The sequence below is a fragment of the Ornithodoros turicata genome, chromosome 9 (genome assembly GCF_037126465.1).
Source record: "Ornithodoros turicata isolate Travis chromosome 9, ASM3712646v1, whole genome shotgun sequence".
NCBI lineage: Eukaryota > Metazoa > Arthropoda > Arachnida > Ixodida > Argasidae > Ornithodoros > Ornithodoros turicata.
Window position 1 is genome coordinate 3543140 of NC_088209.1, and position 17620 is coordinate 3560759.

At 56.4% G+C, this 17620-nt stretch overlaps 2 protein-coding genes across 2 annotated transcripts; one reads left to right on the forward strand and one right to left on the reverse strand.

Moving 5' to 3' along the window:
• Positions 1-6881: 6881 nt before the first annotated feature.
• Positions 6882-7805, forward strand: LOC135369138 (uncharacterized). The gene has a single exon (XM_064602799.1). The coding sequence runs from the start codon at positions 6882-6884 to the stop codon at positions 7803-7805; it is 924 nt and encodes a 307-aa protein (XP_064458869.1).
• Positions 7806-12435: 4630 nt separating this feature from the next.
• LOC135369139 (uncharacterized) lies at positions 12436-14684 on the reverse strand. Its single transcript, XM_064602800.1, has 3 exons — positions 13757-14684; positions 13328-13664; positions 12436-13177 (listed from the first exon to the last, which is right to left on the reverse strand). The coding sequence occupies exons 1-3, from the start codon at positions 14682-14684 to the stop codon at positions 12436-12438; spliced, it is 2007 nt and encodes a 668-aa protein (XP_064458870.1).
• Between the last annotated feature and the right edge of the window lie 2936 nt (positions 14685-17620).

Genomic DNA, 17620 nt, shown 5'->3' on the forward strand with positions numbered 1-17620 from the left:
CTGAAGAAGGAGATTGGGTTCCAGACACCGCTGAGCTCCTGTTGCAGAGCTGCCCCAACCGCTTCGACAGACGCGTCTACCATAAGCGTAGTTGGAGCGCCATGTTTGGGATGGGAAAGGAGCGTCTGCGCAGAAAGGGCGGTCTTGATTTGGGAAAATGCATCCTGAGCCTCTGCGTTCCAAGGAAGAGGGTTGGCGCGGGTCGCCCGCTGGCTGAGGAGCGATTCCAGGGGACGGAGGATGGTGGCACAATGCGGAATGAATCGCCGGTAGAAATTCACCAGGCCGAGAAACCTGCGCAGCTGCCGGATGGATTGGGGCTGGGGATAACTGTTAATGGCGGCAACCTTGTTGGCTAGTGGGGCGATTCCGGTGCGAGAGACCAGGTGGCCGAGGAATTCAGTTGACTCAACGCCAAACTCGCACTTCTGAATGTTTACGACAATGCCATGGGCGTCCAGGCGAGTGAAGAGTTGGCGGAGATGGTCTGCGTGCTCCTCGGGGGTCGAGCTCGCGACAAGAATGTCGTCAATGTAAGCAAAGACGAAAGGAAGGCCTCTTGTGACGGAATCGATAAATCGCTGAAACGTCTGCGCCGCGTTGCGTAATCCGAAAGGCATCCTTTGGAATTCAAAAAGGCCGAATGGGGTGGTAATCGCTGTCTTTTTGACGTCTTCGGGTGCGACGGGAATTTGATGATAGGCGTTCATTAAGTCGATTTTGCTGAACAGTGTGGCGCCGTGCAGATTGACCGCAAAATCCTGCAACCGTGGTAGAGGGTAGCGGTCGGGAACGGTGGCGATGTTAAGTGCCCGATAATCGCCACATGGGCGCCAATCTCCGGTTTTCTTTGGCACCATGTGCAATGGAGATGACCAATCACTCGAAGAGGGCCGTGCGACACCGATGGCGAGCATGTGCTCAAACTCGGTGCGTGCGATTTTGAGTTTCTCGGGCGCTAGCCGTCGTGGTCGTGCGAATACGGGTGGTCCAGTAGTGGAGATATGATGGACCACATCATGAGCGACAGGCCTTGACCAATTCGGCGGCTGAGTAAGGGAAGGGAACTCCCTCAGGATGGAGGTGTGGCGCAGGAAAGGACTGACAACCGTACCCGGTGACTGGCGGAGAACAACTAGTTTAATCGCGCTCTGCGCGCTCACGTTCAAACTGAGCTGCCATCATCCGATGGCACTAGTGCTGCTACAGGCCTCCCCCCCTAGACCCTGGTGGTAACCAGGGGAGAATGCCAGGAAACATTGCGCCGAGGGACAGAGCGTGGGCGTTGAGGGCCTGCACAGTTGGGGGGAAGGTCGGGGAGATGCACAGGGGCGACGAGTGTCTCAAGATGAGCGGGCTTGACCCTGTCGAGGGAGATGGTTTCGCGGCGGCCATTAAGGTGGACTGTTACGGTCTTGTCGCTGCGGGCCAGTATCTTGTAAGGGCCAGCATATGCAGGGGTCAAGGGTGGCTTGGCATGATCCACCCGGACGAAGGCGTGAGAGGCATTGGCCAAATCCGGGTGCACGAAAATCTTCCTATGGGAAGGCTGACGAGGTAGGGCGGGTTTGACGGCCTGGAAATGCTGACGGAGTTGCGTTGCGAAGTCGTCACCGGCGAGGGGAGGCTTCGGGCTGGGATCGAGGAAGTCACCAGGCAAGCGCAAAGGGGAGCCGAAGACTAACTCCGCCGAGCTACACTTGAGATCCTGCTTTAGCGAGGAGCGTAGGCCGAGGAGCACCCATGGCAAATGGTCAACCCAGTTAGTGGGCTCAGGCTGGGAACAGAGAGCGGCTTTTAGCTGGCGGTGCAGCCGCTCCACCATCCCGTTTGCGGCGGGGTGGTAGGCCGTCGTCATCATGTGCTTGGCTCCGATAGCTTTCAGAAGAGACGTGAAGGAGCGGGATGTGAACTGGCGTCCCCTGTCGGTGGTCACAATGTCAGGGCACCCGAAACGGGCGACCCAACCGAGTAGAAACGCGCGGCCGACCGTGTCCGCCGTCGCGTCTGGGATGGGTACAGCCTCTGCCCAGCGCGTGAAGCGGTCCACGCAGGTGAAGAGATACCGGCAGCCGAGTGAAGAGGGAAGTGGGCCAACGAGGTTCAAATGAACGTGGCAGAACCGGCCTGCGGGCGTGGGGAACGCTTTGAGTGGCGTCTGGATGTGGCGTCCAACTTTGGTCCGCTGGCAAGCAAGACAGGAGCGGGTCCAGCTTCGGATGTCCTTATTGATATTTGGCCAGACGTAGCGGGTTGCAATGGCCTTCTGTGTAGCGCGCACGCCGGTGTGGGCGAGGCTGTGGTACTCGCTGAAGATCCGGCGGCGTAGCGGCTCGGGTACGAAGAGGCGAGGATGCGCAGTGGACACGTCGCAGAAAAGAGGGTCGACGCAACCAGGGAGGTGTATCTTTTGAAGGACGAGGGAGGATTCGCCAGCGAGGGAATCCTTGATCTCAGCGTCATTAGCCTGGGCGTTGAGGAGGTCAGTGACGCTCACCGGGGATGGCAAGTAGGGAACGGCATTGATGCGTGAAAGAGCGTCAGCTGCCGAGTTGTCAACGCCGGGGATATGGCGAACGTCGGTGCAAAACTCGGAGATAAAAGCAAGCTGACGGATCTCACGCTCACAGTAGCCGGAGTGGTTGCCAGAGAATGCATATGACAACGGCTTGTGGTCGGTCAGAATGTGGAAGTCACGCCCTTCCAGGTGATAGCGGAAGTGTCGCACGGCCGCGTACACAGCGAGAAGCTCACGCCCAAACGTGCTGTAGTGGGTCTCGGCGGGCTTGAGGCGGCGGGAGAAAAAACCAAGCGGCTGCCACATGCCATCAACGAACTGCTGTAGAACGGCGCCAGCAGCCGTGGTAGAGGCATCAGTCATGAGGCGGGTTGGTGCCGAAGGAAGTGGATGGACGAGCAGTGTTGCATTGGCAAGGGCGATTTTCGCTTCGACAAATGAGGCCCCGACTTCCGGCGTCCAGGACAACAGGGAGGTCGCCGACTTGGGCGCCCGGAGAAGGTCCGTGAGTGGTTGGACAATGCGTGCGCAGCCGGGGATGAACCTCCGATGAAAATTCAGCAGTCCAAGGAACTGTCGCAACTGCCGTACCGATTGCGGACGGGGAAATTCACGAATGGCCTCCACCTTGGTTTCGAGAGGACGAACGCCGTGCTGATCGATATGGTGTCCCAGAAACTTCGCTTCGCTCTGCCCGAAACTGCACTTCTTAACGTTAATGACAAGGCCGTGGTCTTGGAGACGTGCGAATACCTGCCGGAGATGCACAATATGCTCCTCCTGCGAGGCGCTTGCAATGAGGAGGTCGTCAATATAGGCGTAGACGAAAGGCAAGCCTCGCAGGACGTTGTTAATGAAGCGTTGGAAGCTCTGTGCAGCATTGCGTAACCCGAAAGGCATCTTGACGAATTCAAAGAGTCCAAAGGGTGTTATGACGGCCGTTTTAGGTATGTCAGGCGGGTGCACCGGAATCTGGTGATAGGCTTTCACCAAGTCCAGGGTCGTGAAGACGGTGCAGTCCGCAAGACTGGCAGTAAAATCGTGGATGTGAGGTAGAGGGTATCTGTCTGGAATAGTCCTGGTGTTGAGAGCCCTATAATCGCCGTCATGGCCTCCAATCGCCTGGGTCCTTCTTCGGCACCATATGTAGCGGGGATGCCCAGCTGCTGGAGGATTGCCGAATGATGCCTAAGTCCAGCATGTGGTCAAACTCGCGTTTGGCGATAGCCAGGCGGTCACCGTGGAGGCGGCGGAAGCAGGAGGAGATTGGAGGACCGGTGGTAGTAATATGATGGGTCACGTCGTGCTTGACCGGTGCCTTCAAGTTGCAGGGCTTGGTGATGTCCGGAAACTCGTCCAAGAGCGCGTCATACGGGGAAGCGGACGCAGCGCGCGGATACCAGTTGGGACTTCCGGAGAAGACAGGCCCTTCACTGCAAGCGTTGTGGTGTTGTCAAGAAGGCGTCGATGGCGGACGTTAACGGACAGGTTGAAGGCAGCCAAGAAATCGGCGCCTAGAATAGGCAGCGAGACGTCCGCAAGAGCGAAGACCCACCGAAATGTCCTCCTCAGGCCAAGGTCCAACGTCAAAGAGCGTAGGCCGTACGTTTTGATTGCGGTACCGTTGGCAGCTTGAAGGTTAAAGCCGCTGGGCGAATGGCGACGATCTGCGGCCGATGCTGGGAGCACGCTTATCTCAGCGCCGGTATCAACCAGGAGGCGGTATCCAGCAACGCGGTCACATACGACGAAAAGGCGGCTGGGGGTTGGGCCATGATCGCTTGCCACCATCAGGGATCGGCCCGCGAGTTTCCCTGCCAGGCGCAGGGCGAAATGCAGCGCTGGGCTCGATGTCGGAAGCGGTGGTGGTACCAACAAAGGGTGGCACGGGAACGAGTATCTTCTGACGGCGGAGGCGGAGGGGTGGACGATTGACGACGGGCCGGTGGAGGTCGAGAAGTGGAGCGGCGATGACGTCTTGAGCGACTTGCAGAGAGTGAGTGGAACGCGTCCGTTAGCTCTTGAAGCTTCTCTTCTATGCGGTCTAAGCGTGAAGGCTGAGCGGGTGTTGCCGCTGCCACCATCGGCGGATGCCCAGGCGCAGAATAGTCTGCGATCCGATCTGCCAAAGCAGCAAGCTTGTCAAGGCCGAGGTCTTCGGATCCTGCCAGAACCATGCGCATTGCCTGCGGCAAACGCTGAAGAAATAATTCCCGCAAGAGCGGCTGCTGGTTCTGACTGGCGGAATCTCCGAGCAGCTGCTTCATTCGGTGTAGCAGCTGTGATGGCTTACGGTCACCAAGGTCTTCTTCAGAAAGTAGCTGCTGAAACCGGGCACGTTCGGAAACTTCCAGGCGATCCAAAATGGCGCTCTTAAGAACGTCGTAGGCCTCAGTAAGCGAGACTGTGGCGAGGACATCATCCAGCTCGGCCGCAATTTCCGGAGGAAGGCCTGCAAGGACGTGGAAGTACTTCGACTGTTGGCTCTGTATGTGCCGAAGCGCAAATTGTGCCTCCACTTGCCGGAACCACGACCGAGGGTTCTGTCGCCAAAAAGGGGGAAGTCGCAGCTGTGGCGGGGCGGCGGCCGAAATGGCCGGGTCCGCTGTCGAAGTTGCGGGCAGCGGTGTGCCAGCAACGGGGACAGTTTGCGGCGGAAGAGGTTCTTGAAACCAGACGAAGGTTTGCGTATGTCCAGGTTCGGGTCACCAAATGTGGCGCAGGAAAGGACTGACAACCGTACCCGGTGACTGGCGGAGAACAACTAGTTTAATCGCGCTCTGCGCGCTCACGTTCAAACTGAGCTGCCATCATCCGATGGCACTAGTGCTGCTACAGAGGCATAAGGCGACGTCATGGCAGGAAAGGTAGAAGTGGAGGCCACGACGGGAGACGACGGGGCGCTCTTGACAAAGACTGAAAGGTTTGTTGTCGAGTCGAGAAGTCTCTTGTGTAGAACGGCAGGCAGGATACGGTCAGCGTCGATAGGCTGAAACCAGCTTTTTTGGAGAATCCTAACCTTATCGCCTCGTCGCTCCCCGGCCCATCGCCTGTCTACGCTGCTTCCACCAGCTCCACCAAGCGCGTCACCTGGGCAGACCGCTCTTCGTCGTTTCCAGCAGGGGGGCCCTGTAGCGACACGCAGCAGAAGACGAAGTTGATGCGCCACCAGCAGCACATCGCAGGGCGCGAGCGTAGAAAGGGTAGAAAAAGCGTAGAAAGGGTCGCCGCCATTAACAGTTATCCCCAGCCCCAATCCATCCGGCAGCTGCGCAGGTTTCTCGGCCTGGTGAATTTCTACCGGCGATTCATTCCGCATTGTGCCACCATCCTCCGTCCCCTGGAATCGCTCCTCAGCCAGCGGGAGACCCGCGCCAACCCTCTTCCTTGGAACGCAGAGGCTCAGGATGCATTTTCCCAAATCAAGACCGCCCTTTCTGCGCAGACGCTCCTTTCCCATCCCAAACATGGTGCTCCAACTACGCTTATGGTAGACGCGTCTGTCGAAGCGGTTGGGGCAGCTCTGCAACAGGAGCTCAGCGGTGTCTGGAACCCAATCTCCTTCTTCAGCAAGGCTCTCAAGCCCACTGAGCAGAAATACAGTACATTCGGACGGGAGCTGTTAGCCGCCTATCTTGCAGTCCGGCACTTTCGACACTTCCTGGAAGGCCGCAACTTCACTATCCTGACGGATCACAAACCGCTCATCTACGCTTTCCGGTCGGCCAGTAGCCGTTATTCTCCCCGCGAGATTCGGCATCTGTCTTTCCTGGCAGAGTTCTGCACAGATATACAATACGTGCCCGGTCGCAAGAACTGCCCCGCAGATGCCCTCAGCCGCATCGCTCCCCTGTCTGCTCCGTCAACATCCATTTCTCCCGAAGCTCTAGCTGTCGCGCAGAATGCAGACAAAGAACTTCCTCTGCTCCGCACCAACCATTCAACCTCTCTCCAGTTTGAAGATTTTCCCCTGCCAGGCACGGGTTTAAGCCTCTGCTGCGACACTTCTACCGGCCGTTCCAGACCGTTCGTCCCATCAGAGCTCCGCCGCGCAGTTTTTGCCGCCCTTCACGACCTCTCTCATCCTGGCGCCAGAGCGTCTCAGAAGCTCATAGCGGAACGTTATGTCTGGCCTTCAATGAACGCAGACATCCGTTTATGGGTCTGTGGCAGCCGACGAAGAATAAGTTGCCACCGCTACGCGCCGCGCGACATGCGCTTCCCTGGCATTCTCTGCCAGTCAGTTCAGTCCTCTGGCAGCCACTGATCGCGCTGCCCAATAAACTGTGGCTTCCTACTTTGCTGCCTGCCTTTCTTCACCACACGCCCACAGTTTTTGGTGACCCGGTACTTGCAGCGTTCCATGGCGCACGTTCCCTCCACCGATGCATCAGCAGGCCCACCGCCTCCCACTGAGCCTCCCAACGCAGGTGCCACAGCGTCGTCGATCCATCACTACGCCATTCGCTTACCACCTTTCTGGAGCCACAACCCCACCGTGTGGTTTTTACAAGTCGAATGCCAGTTTGCGTTGAGCGGCATCACCTCCCAGCTGGCCAAGTTTCGGCATGCGGTGAGCGTCCTGCCCCAGGAAGTTGCCGCCCAGCTCATCGATGTTCTCACCGCGCCCCCCGCCGCAAACCCGTACGACGCTCTCAAGGCTGCCTTGCTCGAACGGACCACCGCCTCCGAGCGAAAGCGCTTCCAGGAGCTTTTGTCAGCCGAAGATCTGGGCGACCGCCGACCAACAGAACTCCTGCGTCACATGCAGAACCTCCTCGGAGAGCGAGCAGTGACGTTCGATGCAAGCTTCCTGAAGCAGCTGTTCCTACAACGACTCCCACCAACGGTCCAGATGATCCTCACGTCCGCTTCAACACTCTCGCTTCCGGAATTGGCACTCCTGGCCGACAAAGTAATGGAGGTTGCCCCCCATTCCATCTCTGCAATTCCACCTGCGGCAATCACAAATCCTCCCATCCGTCCACACCCTCAGGCCTGTCCACCCACTGCTCTGCCGCCCGCGGACCCCATTGTCCAGCTCCGCGAGGATTTGGAGCGCCTATCTGCTATGGTGGCGTCCGCTGTTGCGCCGCGCAGCCCTCGACCGCGCCATCGTAGTCCACGGCGTTTCGGCTCCCGTTCATCCAGCCGCAGGCGTTCACCTCGACGTACTGCCGAAGACCCGCCTATCGGCCCGTGCTGGTACCACCAGCGCTTTGGTACCGAAGCCCGCCGCTGCACGAGGCCCTGTACCTGGTCGGGAAACGCGACCGGAGACCGGTAATGGCTGCGACCGTCTCCACCACGGCGAGCAGCCGCCTCTTCTACGTCGTTGACAGGGTGTCCCGTACCCGGTTTCTCGTCGACACCGGTGCCGACGTGAGCGTACTCCCTGCCTCTCCCGCAGACCGCCGCAGGCCTCCACTTTTCTACCTCACCGCTGTCAACGACACCGGCATACCAGTTTTCCGACAGCAGTCCGCCACGCTGAACCTCGGCCTTCGCCGAAATTTTCCGTGGCTGTTCCTCGTGGCTGGCGTCAAGCAGGCCATCCTGGGCGCGGATTTCCTTCACCGCTTCAACCTCGCTGTGGACGTTGCTCGCAAGCGTTTGGTCGACACCTGCACCCATCTGTCTGTCCAAGCCCTTTCCGTCGACGCCGTCTCCTGTGAACAAGGCGTGCCCATTTCTGCCTTATCCTCTCCTTACGCTGCCGTCATTAAGGAATTTCCATCTCTCACGCAACCACCCGACTGGAACCGACCCGTTATTCATGATGTCGTTCACTACATCGAAACGACAGGACCACCCATCTTCTCCCGCGCCCGTCCTCTTGCTCCTGAGAAGCTAAAGATCGCTCGATCAGAGTTCGACCATATGCTCTCCATCGGCGTCGCGAGACCATCCTCAAGCAATTGGTCCTCAGCGTTACATATGGTACCCAAAAAGACCGGCGACTGGCGGCCATGCGGGGACTACCGTGCCCTAAATCTCGTCACCGTGCCCGACCGATATCCTCTGCCCCGGTTGCAGGATTTCACGGTGAATTTGCACGGCACGCGCCTTTACAGCAAGATCGACCTCATGAAGGCGTACCACCAAATCCCCGTCGCAACCGAAGATATCCGGAAGACCGCTATAACAACCCCCTTCGGTCTATTCGAGTTCCCGCGTATGCCCTTCGGACTCCGCAACGCGGCTCAAACCTTTCAAAGGTTCATTGATTCCGTCGTCCGAGGCCTCCCATTCGTGTTCGCCTACATGGATGATTTACTGGTTGCGAGCACGAGTTCCGAAGAGCACGTTCAACACCTTCGACAGCTTTTCGCGCGCCTCGAGTCCCACGGCATCGTCGTGAACCTCCAGAAATGCGAATTCGGCGTCTCATCCATCGAGTTCCTCGGCCACACAGTCTCTCCCGCCGGCATCGCACCACTCGCCAACAAGGTCGATGCCATCACCAACTATCCGAAGCCTACATCCATCCGCCAGCTCCGCCGATTCCTGGGTCTGATTAATTTTTATCGGCGCTTCCTTCCACACTGCGCCGCCACCCTCCGCCCCCTGGAATTTCTCCTGGCCAAGACGAAAGTACAATCAAGAACTTTCTCCTGGAATGCCGAAGCTGATGAAGCCTTCGCCAAGATCAAGGCCGATCTTGCGGCATGCACCCTTTTGTTCCACCCGAAGCACGATGCTCCCACCTCACTGATGGTGGATGCTTCAGGAACAGCTGTTGGTGCAGTCCTCCAACAACGGATTGATGACTCCTGGCGCCCGATCGCTTTCTTTTCAAAAGCCCTCAAACCTCCCGAACAACGGTACAGCACTTTCGGACGAGAGCTGCTGGCCGCGTACCTTGCCGTGAAGCACTTTCGGCATTTCCTGGATGGTCGACCGTTCACTATCTTCACTGACCATAAGGCCCTCACGTATGCCTTCCGCTCTGCCAGCAGTCGCTACTCTCCCAGGGAAATTCGGCAACTGGCCTTCCTTGCGGAGATGTGTGCCGATATCCAGCACGTCAAAGGCACCCTGAACAGCCCGGCCGATGCTCTCAGCCGATTCCCGTCCCTGTCTGCCGTCTCCCAGCCCGTGTCTCACGCTGCCCTCACCGCAGCCCAGGCTGACGACGACGAGCTCAAGCAGCTACGCCTCAATCAAAACACCTCCCTCCACCTCCAGGATTTTCCTGTCCCCGGCGAACCGCATACCATCTCCTGCGACCTATCAACCTCACGCCCAAGACCTTTCGTTCCTGCCGCATTAAGGCGTCCCATCTTCGCCTCCATGCACGATCTCGCACATCCTGGGATACGCGCAACCCAGCGACTTATCGCAGACCGTTTCGTCTGGCCATCAATGAACCGCGACGTCCGCGATTGGGTCCGCGCCTGCCAATCCTGCCAGCGCTCAAAGGTCCACCGTCATACTTTCACACCCATCGGCAAGTTCGACGTACCCGACATCCGCTTCGACCATGTTCACCTTGACATCGTCGGCCCCCTACCTCCATCGTCCGGGTATCGTTACCTACTCACTGCTGTGGACAGGTACACCAGGTGGCCCGAAGCTACGCCCATGGCGGACATGTCAGCGGAAACCGTGGCATCGGTCTTCCTATCATCCTGGGTGTCCCGTTTCGGCGTCCCGTCCCAGATCACCACTGACAGAGGGCGTCAGTTTGAGAGCAGCCTCTTCAACGCCTTCACAAAGCTGCTCGGCACCACCAGGCTCCGCACCACTTCATACCATCCTGCATCAAACGGCCTCGTCGAGCGCCTTCACCGACACCTCAAGACCGCGCTCATGGCTCGCGAGGACCGTGACCATTGGGTTAACCACTTACCCCTGGTGCTCCTGGGCATCCGTGCCGCCCTGAAGCCCGACCTAGGCTGCAGCTCCGCCGAACTTGTGTACGGGTCTGCTCTTCGGCTCCCCGCGGATTTCTTCGTCCCTCCACAACACCCGCCCGCCCCCGCGGAGTATCTCCAGCGCCTCCAACGTTTCTTCGCCTCCCTTCGGCCGACCCCCACCCGTACGGACTCCTCCCGCAAGGTCCACGTCCCGCAGGAGCTCGCCCCAGCGACACACGTCTTTCTCCGCACAGACGCCGTCCGTCGGGCGCTCACGCCTCCATATTCAGGGCCACACACCATCCTCAGCAGGGGCGAGAAGACTTTCCGCATTTCCATCCGTGGAAAGCCTGAAACCGTATCCGCTGATCGAGTCAAGCCTGCCTTCGTCGAATGCCCTACCATTGCGGCCTCCTCAGCTCCGGAAGACGCCTCCGACACCCCACCACGGACACCTACACCGACGTCGCCACCCTCCACATCCGCTCCGCCTGCCCCCTCTCCTAAACGGGTGCACTGGTCGGACAGCCCTTGTCTGTCTCTAGCGGGGGGGCCTTGTGGCAGCCGACGAAGAATAAGTTGCCACCGCTACGCGCCGCGCGACATGCGCTTCCCTGGCATTCTCTGCCAGTCAGTTCAGTCCTCTGGCAGCCACTGATCGCGCTGCCCAATAAACTGTGGCTTCCTACTTTGCTGCCTGCCTTTCTTCACCACACGCCCACAGGTCCGAGCCTGCCTTCCATGCCAGCGATGCAAAATACAGCGGCATACCATCACCTCGCTCAGCAAGTTTGCCCTGCCAGACGCCCGTTTCGACTCTCTTCATATGGACATTGTCGGCCCCCTGCCTCCATCCGACGGTTTCCGGTACCTGCTAACCATCGTCGATCGGTATACCCGATGGCCTGAGGCAACACCTATCAGGGACACCACAGCTGAGACCATTGCCTCCACTTTCCTTTCCACCTGGATTTCCCGTTTTGGAGTGCCGTCTCGTATATCTACTGACAGGGGCCCGCAGTTCGAAAGCAGGCTATTCACGGCTTTCACTAACCTGCTTGGCGCATCTCGCATCAGAACAACATCATATCATCCTGCATCGAATGGCCTGGTCGAAAGGCTCCACCGTCCTCTGAAAGCCGCCTTGATGGCCCATGATCACCGCTCTCACTGGACAGCCATTTTGCCACTGGTGCTTCTGGGCATCCGTGCCGCCTACAAACCGGACCTCAGCTGCAGCTCCGCTCAGCTCGTCTACGGCTGCCCCTTGCGCCTTCCCGCTGAGTTCCTCACACCACAAGAACGAGAACTCCAGCCTTCCGTGCTGCTCGATCGCTTGCGGCATGCCTTCGATAGCCTCCGCCCAGTTCCCACGCGTGCAAACTCTTCAGCTCAGCCCTACATTCCGCAGGAGTTATCCACCGCCACCCACGTTCTCCTCCGTTCCGACGCCATCAAGAAATCTCTTCCCCCCCCCCCTACTCCGGCCCTTATCCTGTACTTCAGAGATCGGACAAGACCTTCCGTATAGCCATCAACGGCAGGCAGGATACGGTCAGCGTCGATAGGCTGAAACCAGCTTTTTTGGAGAATCCTAACCTTATCGCCTCGTCGCTCCCCGGCCCATCGCCTGTCTACGCTGCTTCCACCAGCTCCACCAAGCGCGTCACCTGGGCAGACCGCTCTTCGTCGTTTCCAGCAGGGGGGCCCTGTAGCGACACGCAGCAGAAGACGAAGTTGATGCGCCACCAGCAGCACATCGCAAGGCGCGAGCTTTGAAATTCTTCGACGGTTTTGGCCGCCATGAGACTAATCAGTCTGGCTCTGACGGCCACGCAATAAACAGCATTCTCCGCTACCGTTTTGGGATTACTTCACCTACGTTTCCCACACTGGTGACCCGGACGTGTGGGAAACGTAGGTGAAGTAATCCCAAAACGGTAGCGGAGAATGCTGTTTATTGCGTGGCCGTCAGAGCCAGACTGATTAGTCTCATGGCGGCCAAAACCGTCGAAGAATTTCAAAGCTCGCGCCTTGCGATGTGCTGCTGGTGGCGCATCAACTTCGTCTTCTGCTGCGTGTCGCTACAAACTGCTGTAGAACGGCGCCAGCAGCCGTGGTAGAGGCATCAGTCATGAGGCGGGTTGGTGCCGAAGGAAGTGGATGGACGAGCAGTGTTGCATTGGCAAGGGCGATTTTCGCTTCGACAAATGAGGCCCCCACTTCCGGCGTCCAGGACAACAGGGAGGTCGCCGACTTGGGCGCCCGGAGAAGGTCCGTGAGTGGTTGGACAATGCGTGCGCAGCCGGGGATGAACCTCCGATGAAAATTCAGCAGTCCAAGGAACTGTCGCAACTGCCGTAACGATTGCGGACGGGGAAATTCACGAATGGCCTCCACCTTGGTTTCGAGAGGACGAACGCCGTGCTGATCGATATGGTGTCCCAGAAACTTCGCTTCGCTCTGCCCGAAACTGCACTTCTTAACGTTAATGACAAGGCCGTGGTCTTGAAGACGTGCGAATACCTGCCGGAGATGCACAATATGCTCCTCCTGCGAGGCGCTTGCAATGAGGAGGTCGTCAATATAGGCGCAGACGAAAGGCAAGCCTCGCAGGACGTTGTTAATGAAGCGTTGGAAGCTCTGTGCAGCATTGCGTAACCCGAAAGGCATCTTGACGAATTCAAAGAGTCCAAAGGGTGTTATGACGGCCGTTTTAGGTATGTCAGGCGGGTGCACCGGAATCTGGTGATAGGCTTTCACCAAGTCCAGGGTCGTGAAGACGGTGCAGTCCGCAAGACTGGCAGTAAAATCGTGGATGTGAGGTAGAGGGTATCTGTCTGGAATAGTCCTGGTGTTGAGAGCCCTATAATCGCCTCATGGCCTCCAATCGCCTGGGTCCTTCTTCGGCACCATATGTAGCGGGGATGCCCAGCTGCTGGAGGATTGCCGAATGATGCCTAAGTCCAGCATGTGGTCAAACTCGCGTTTGGCGACAGCCAGGCGGTCACCGTGGAGGCGGCGGAAGCAGGAGGAGATTGGAGAGCCGGTGGTAGTAATATGATGGGTCACGTCGTGCTTGACCGGTGCCTTCAAGTTGCAGGGCTTGGTGATATCCGGAAACTCGTCCAAGAGCGCGTCATACGGGGAAGCCGGACGCAGCGCGCGGATACCAGTTGGGACTTCCGGAGAAGACAGGCCCTTCACTTCAAGCGTTGTGGTGTTGTCAAGAAGGCGTCGATGGCGGACGTTAACGGACAGGTTGCAGGCAGCCAAGAAATCGGCGCCTAGAATAGGCTGAGAGACGTCCGCAAGAGCGAAGACCCAACGAAATGTCCTCCTCAGGCCAAGGTCCAACGTCAAACAGCGTAGGCCGTACGTTTTGATTGCGGTACCGTTGGCAGCTTGAAGGTTAAAGCCGCTGGGCGAACGGCGACGATCTGCGGCAGACGCTGGGAGCACGCTGATCTCAGCGCGGTATCAACCAGGAGGCGGTATCCAGCAACGCGGTCACATACGACGAAAAGGCGGCTGGGGGTTGGGCCGGGATCGCTTGCCACCATCAGTGATCGGCCCGCGAGTTTCCCTGCCAGGCACAGGGTGAAATGCAGCGCTGGGGTCGATGTCGGAAGCGGTGGTGGTACCAACAAAGGGTGGCACGGGAACGAATATCTTCTGACGGCGGAGGCGGAGGGGTGGCCGATTGACGACGGGCCGGTGGAGGTCGAGAAGTGGAGCGGCGATGACGTCTTCAGCGACTTGCAGAGAGTGAGTGGAACGCGTCTTCGGAGGTCTTCGGATCCTGCCATAACCATGCGCATTGCCTGCGGCAAACGCTGAAGAAATAATTCCCGCAAGAGCGGCTGCTGGCTCTGACTGGCGGAATCTCCGAGCAGCTGCTTCATTCGGTGCAGCAGCTGTGATGGCTTACGGTCACCAAGGTCTTCTTCAGAAAGTAGCTGCTGAAACCGGGCACGTTCGGAAACTTCCAGGCGATCTAAAATGACGCTCTTAAGAACGTCGTAGGCCTCAGTAAGGGAGACTGGGGCGAGGACATCATCCAGCTCGGCCGCAATTTCCGGAGGAAGGCCTGCAAGGACGTGGAAGTACTTCGACTGTTGGCTCTGTATGTGCCGAAGCGCAAATTGTGCCTCCACTTGCCGGAACCACGACGGAGGGTTCTGTCGCCAAAAAGGGGGAAGTCGCAGCTGTGGCGGGGCGGCGGCCGAAATGGCCGGGTCCACTGTCGGAGTTGCGGGCAGCGGTGTGCCAGCAGCAGGGACAGTTTGCGGCGGGAGGGGTTCCATGAAACCCGACGAAGGTTTGCGCAAGGGCCCGAAACTCGCCAGTTCCTTTGCGGGATAAAGTGAGGCGCTTCATGCGTTTCACGTCATCGGACGTCAAAAAACGTCACAAATTGAACGTCATGGAGACATCCTTTGGCTAGTGATTGCTGATTGGTTCCCATGAGGATGAATCCGTTTTCTGAGCGATGATTGGCTGTTTTCAAATTTGTTCGCGAGCGCTCGAACAGGCCACAGCGCGGCGGCTGTGCCGGTTGGAACCGGCGTCCACGGAGTCGCCGGCGTCCGTTTCGGGCGGCTCGTGTTGTGTAGCGATTGTGTTGGACTATGAGTTCTGATTTTTCCTGTTTAAAAACGCAAGCTGTATCTTGTGAGCGCCCTTGAACAGTCACAGCTGCCAGGGAAGATGCCTGCGCAACATTTCTGCTCTGATTCTTGGTGTAGAAACTATTCGAGCGTCCGAACGCCTCGTACCCGATACCTGGTCAACGACTGCCGAGAGGTAAGTCATTTGTCGTTGCTTGTTGCCTTACAACACCGCATTCACTTCGTGTATTGTGAATAAGTTGCTTAACAGTTACCGGAATACGTGGTGACCGAGACAGACAGCGTAGCTTTGCAGATACGATGGTAGACTATATTTCTTTTCGTAAAACAATATCATCTAAACGTTATGATTAAATACCCGTTCACGTCGTACTGTATAAAGGTATGACGCTACTGTAAGTCTGATTCTTCGTGATTTCGCACAACAAGTTTCGTCAGAGGCGTTGGCTTAGTAGCTGTTCTGTACGTAGCGCCAAAGCCAAGATTGTCAGGCTAATCGGTCTGAATATGTAATTGTGAAGTAGCGCAATAAAAGGTATTTTTCGTACTAAGGTCGCTCATCACACCCCATGACTGCGAGCTTCTCACAACCCTACCACCGTTCTTATTTTTCGCGTTCAATAGCACATTTATTCTTTCTATTTACATTGCAACTTTCACATGCATAACCGTATATCTGATACCAATTGTTTTTATCTTGCAGCCACTGAGCTCCAGTTCCCAGTAGCAGTCCTTGCCAGAGGCAGTCCGACATCGTCAGGCTTCAAGCAAATTCTGGAGCAATATTAATGTCATCCTGTGTACGTCTTGCTTGCATAACCGTATGTCGCACAATAAAATGCTTCATGTGACAAAAACAACCAAGGCTCAGTCGTATTCCTGTAACTCTCACTGCATTCCGACAAACGCGAAAAAAAAAACAGTGCATGGAATGGCATGGAAGCACATGGAAGAAAAAAAGGAACAACAAAAGAGGACGGGAAGCAGAGCAGAGAGGAGGAAAGTAGTAAGAGAGAAACGGATGACACGTCATTTACGTCATTCGCGACATAATCAAAAAAGAAAAAAAAACAGGGTGGCTAGTCCTCAGTCATTGGTCGAGCTCCGGAGGTCACGTGAGTTTTCTGCTACAATAGATTTCTACTACAGCTTCGCACCCCTGGTTTGCGTATGTCCAGGTTCGGGTCACCAAATGTGGCGCAGGGAAGGACTGACAACCGTACCCAGTGGCTGGTGGAGAACAACTGGTTTTAATCGCGCTCTGCGCGCTCACCTTCAAACTGAGCTGCCATCCTCCGATGGCACTAGTGCTGCTACACTACATACGCGAAGACGCCGATACGGCGTTAGTACCAGACCGTTACGCACGAAATCGCTACGGGTGTCTCTGTCAGTCAAGCGAGCGCAGCGCCCTCCAGCTAGTGCACGGTGCCCGTAAGAGTAATAAACCAAAATCGCGCGGGTTTAAATGTTTAAAATGCTGCGTGCAAACAAAATGTAATATTGTGGAGAAATTGCTCAATTATTTTCTGCATACGGCAAGGGGGAAAAAGTAAGTATGAGAACGTGCAATGTTGGAACTTGGAACGACGTTGGACGATTCAATAACGTGTCGGCTGGGCTGCCCGCTGCCTTGCACGGTAACAAGTTACTTTTTTTCCCGTAACGAAGTAACGACCTAGTTCCTTTGCTAAAAATTTTAACCAAAAACGTATTCAGTTACAAATATCGGCAACTCGTTACTCACTAGTCGTTCCTTTCCTATTTGTTTTTACGCTCGGCTTGAACATATGGATGAGATACATAGTTAAATTACTGTGGGGAAATTCCCGAAATTCGGTACGCGTCTAACATGAGATGACCTGACCTGGATGTTCAGCTCCTGGGTGCCTCTGGTTGACAGTCATTCCTTTGTTGGGTCACTCCGGCGATGAAGGAAAAAATGCACAGTCCAGCCTGGTACAGAGCCGTGGGGTAGCAGCGGTCCAGGGAATGAAGCACTCATTGTAATAAAACTTTAATATCCACAAGCTATCGTGCAGAACCTGCATGAAAGCTTGTGCATGTTAAAGTTTTATTACAAAGAGTGCTTCATTCGCTTATGTTGCTATTTTTTTTAATCCTAAGGTGACCGGTATGCAGTGGCGTCGCCACACCTCCAAGGTAGAGGGAGCTCGATACGAAAACTCGCCCCGCCCCTCCCGCTGATCCTGGGTGACATACCTGTGCACACTGCGAAATGCGGACGAAAAAAAGAGTTAAAAAAATGGAACGAAAATAATTGATTTGGACGTTCACAATACGGTTACATGTATAGGCTGTCATGACCAGGGTTGGCTAACGGAAACGGAAACGAGAAAAGGTAATCACCGAAATTCAACAGGAAACAAAAATGGAAACGGAAACAAAATTGTTTCAGTTTCCACTACCAGAAACCGAAACGGAAACGAAATTCAAAAGTGGTAACGTTAACGGAAACCAAATTCGCATGACGTTTCCCTCCGTCTTTTCGCCTTAATATGAAAATTATATATATCCGCACTATTCTTCCGGTCATCATTCATTCATTCATGGACGCGAAAGTTTTGGATGACGTGTTATTTTTGCGCACG

Excerpts from the sequence above, each read along its gene's own strand:
- LOC135369138 (XM_064602799.1), top strand. The coding sequence starts at position 6,882 with ATGGCGCACGTTCCCTCCACCGATGCATCAGCAGGCCCACCGCCTCCC.
- LOC135369139 (XM_064602800.1), bottom strand. The coding sequence starts at position 14,684 with ATGGAACCCCTCCCGCCGCAAACTGTCCCTGCTGCTGGCACACCGCTG. Across the intron at positions 13,665-13,756 it reads AACGGTACCGCAATCAAAAC|GCGCCGATTTCTTGGCTGCC; the intron begins GTACGGCCTACG and ends AGCCTATTCTAG. Across the intron at positions 13,178-13,327 it reads CTGGACTTAGGCATCATTCG|TCTTGCGGACTGCACCGTCT; the intron begins GCAATCCTCCAG and ends TTTTACTGCCAG.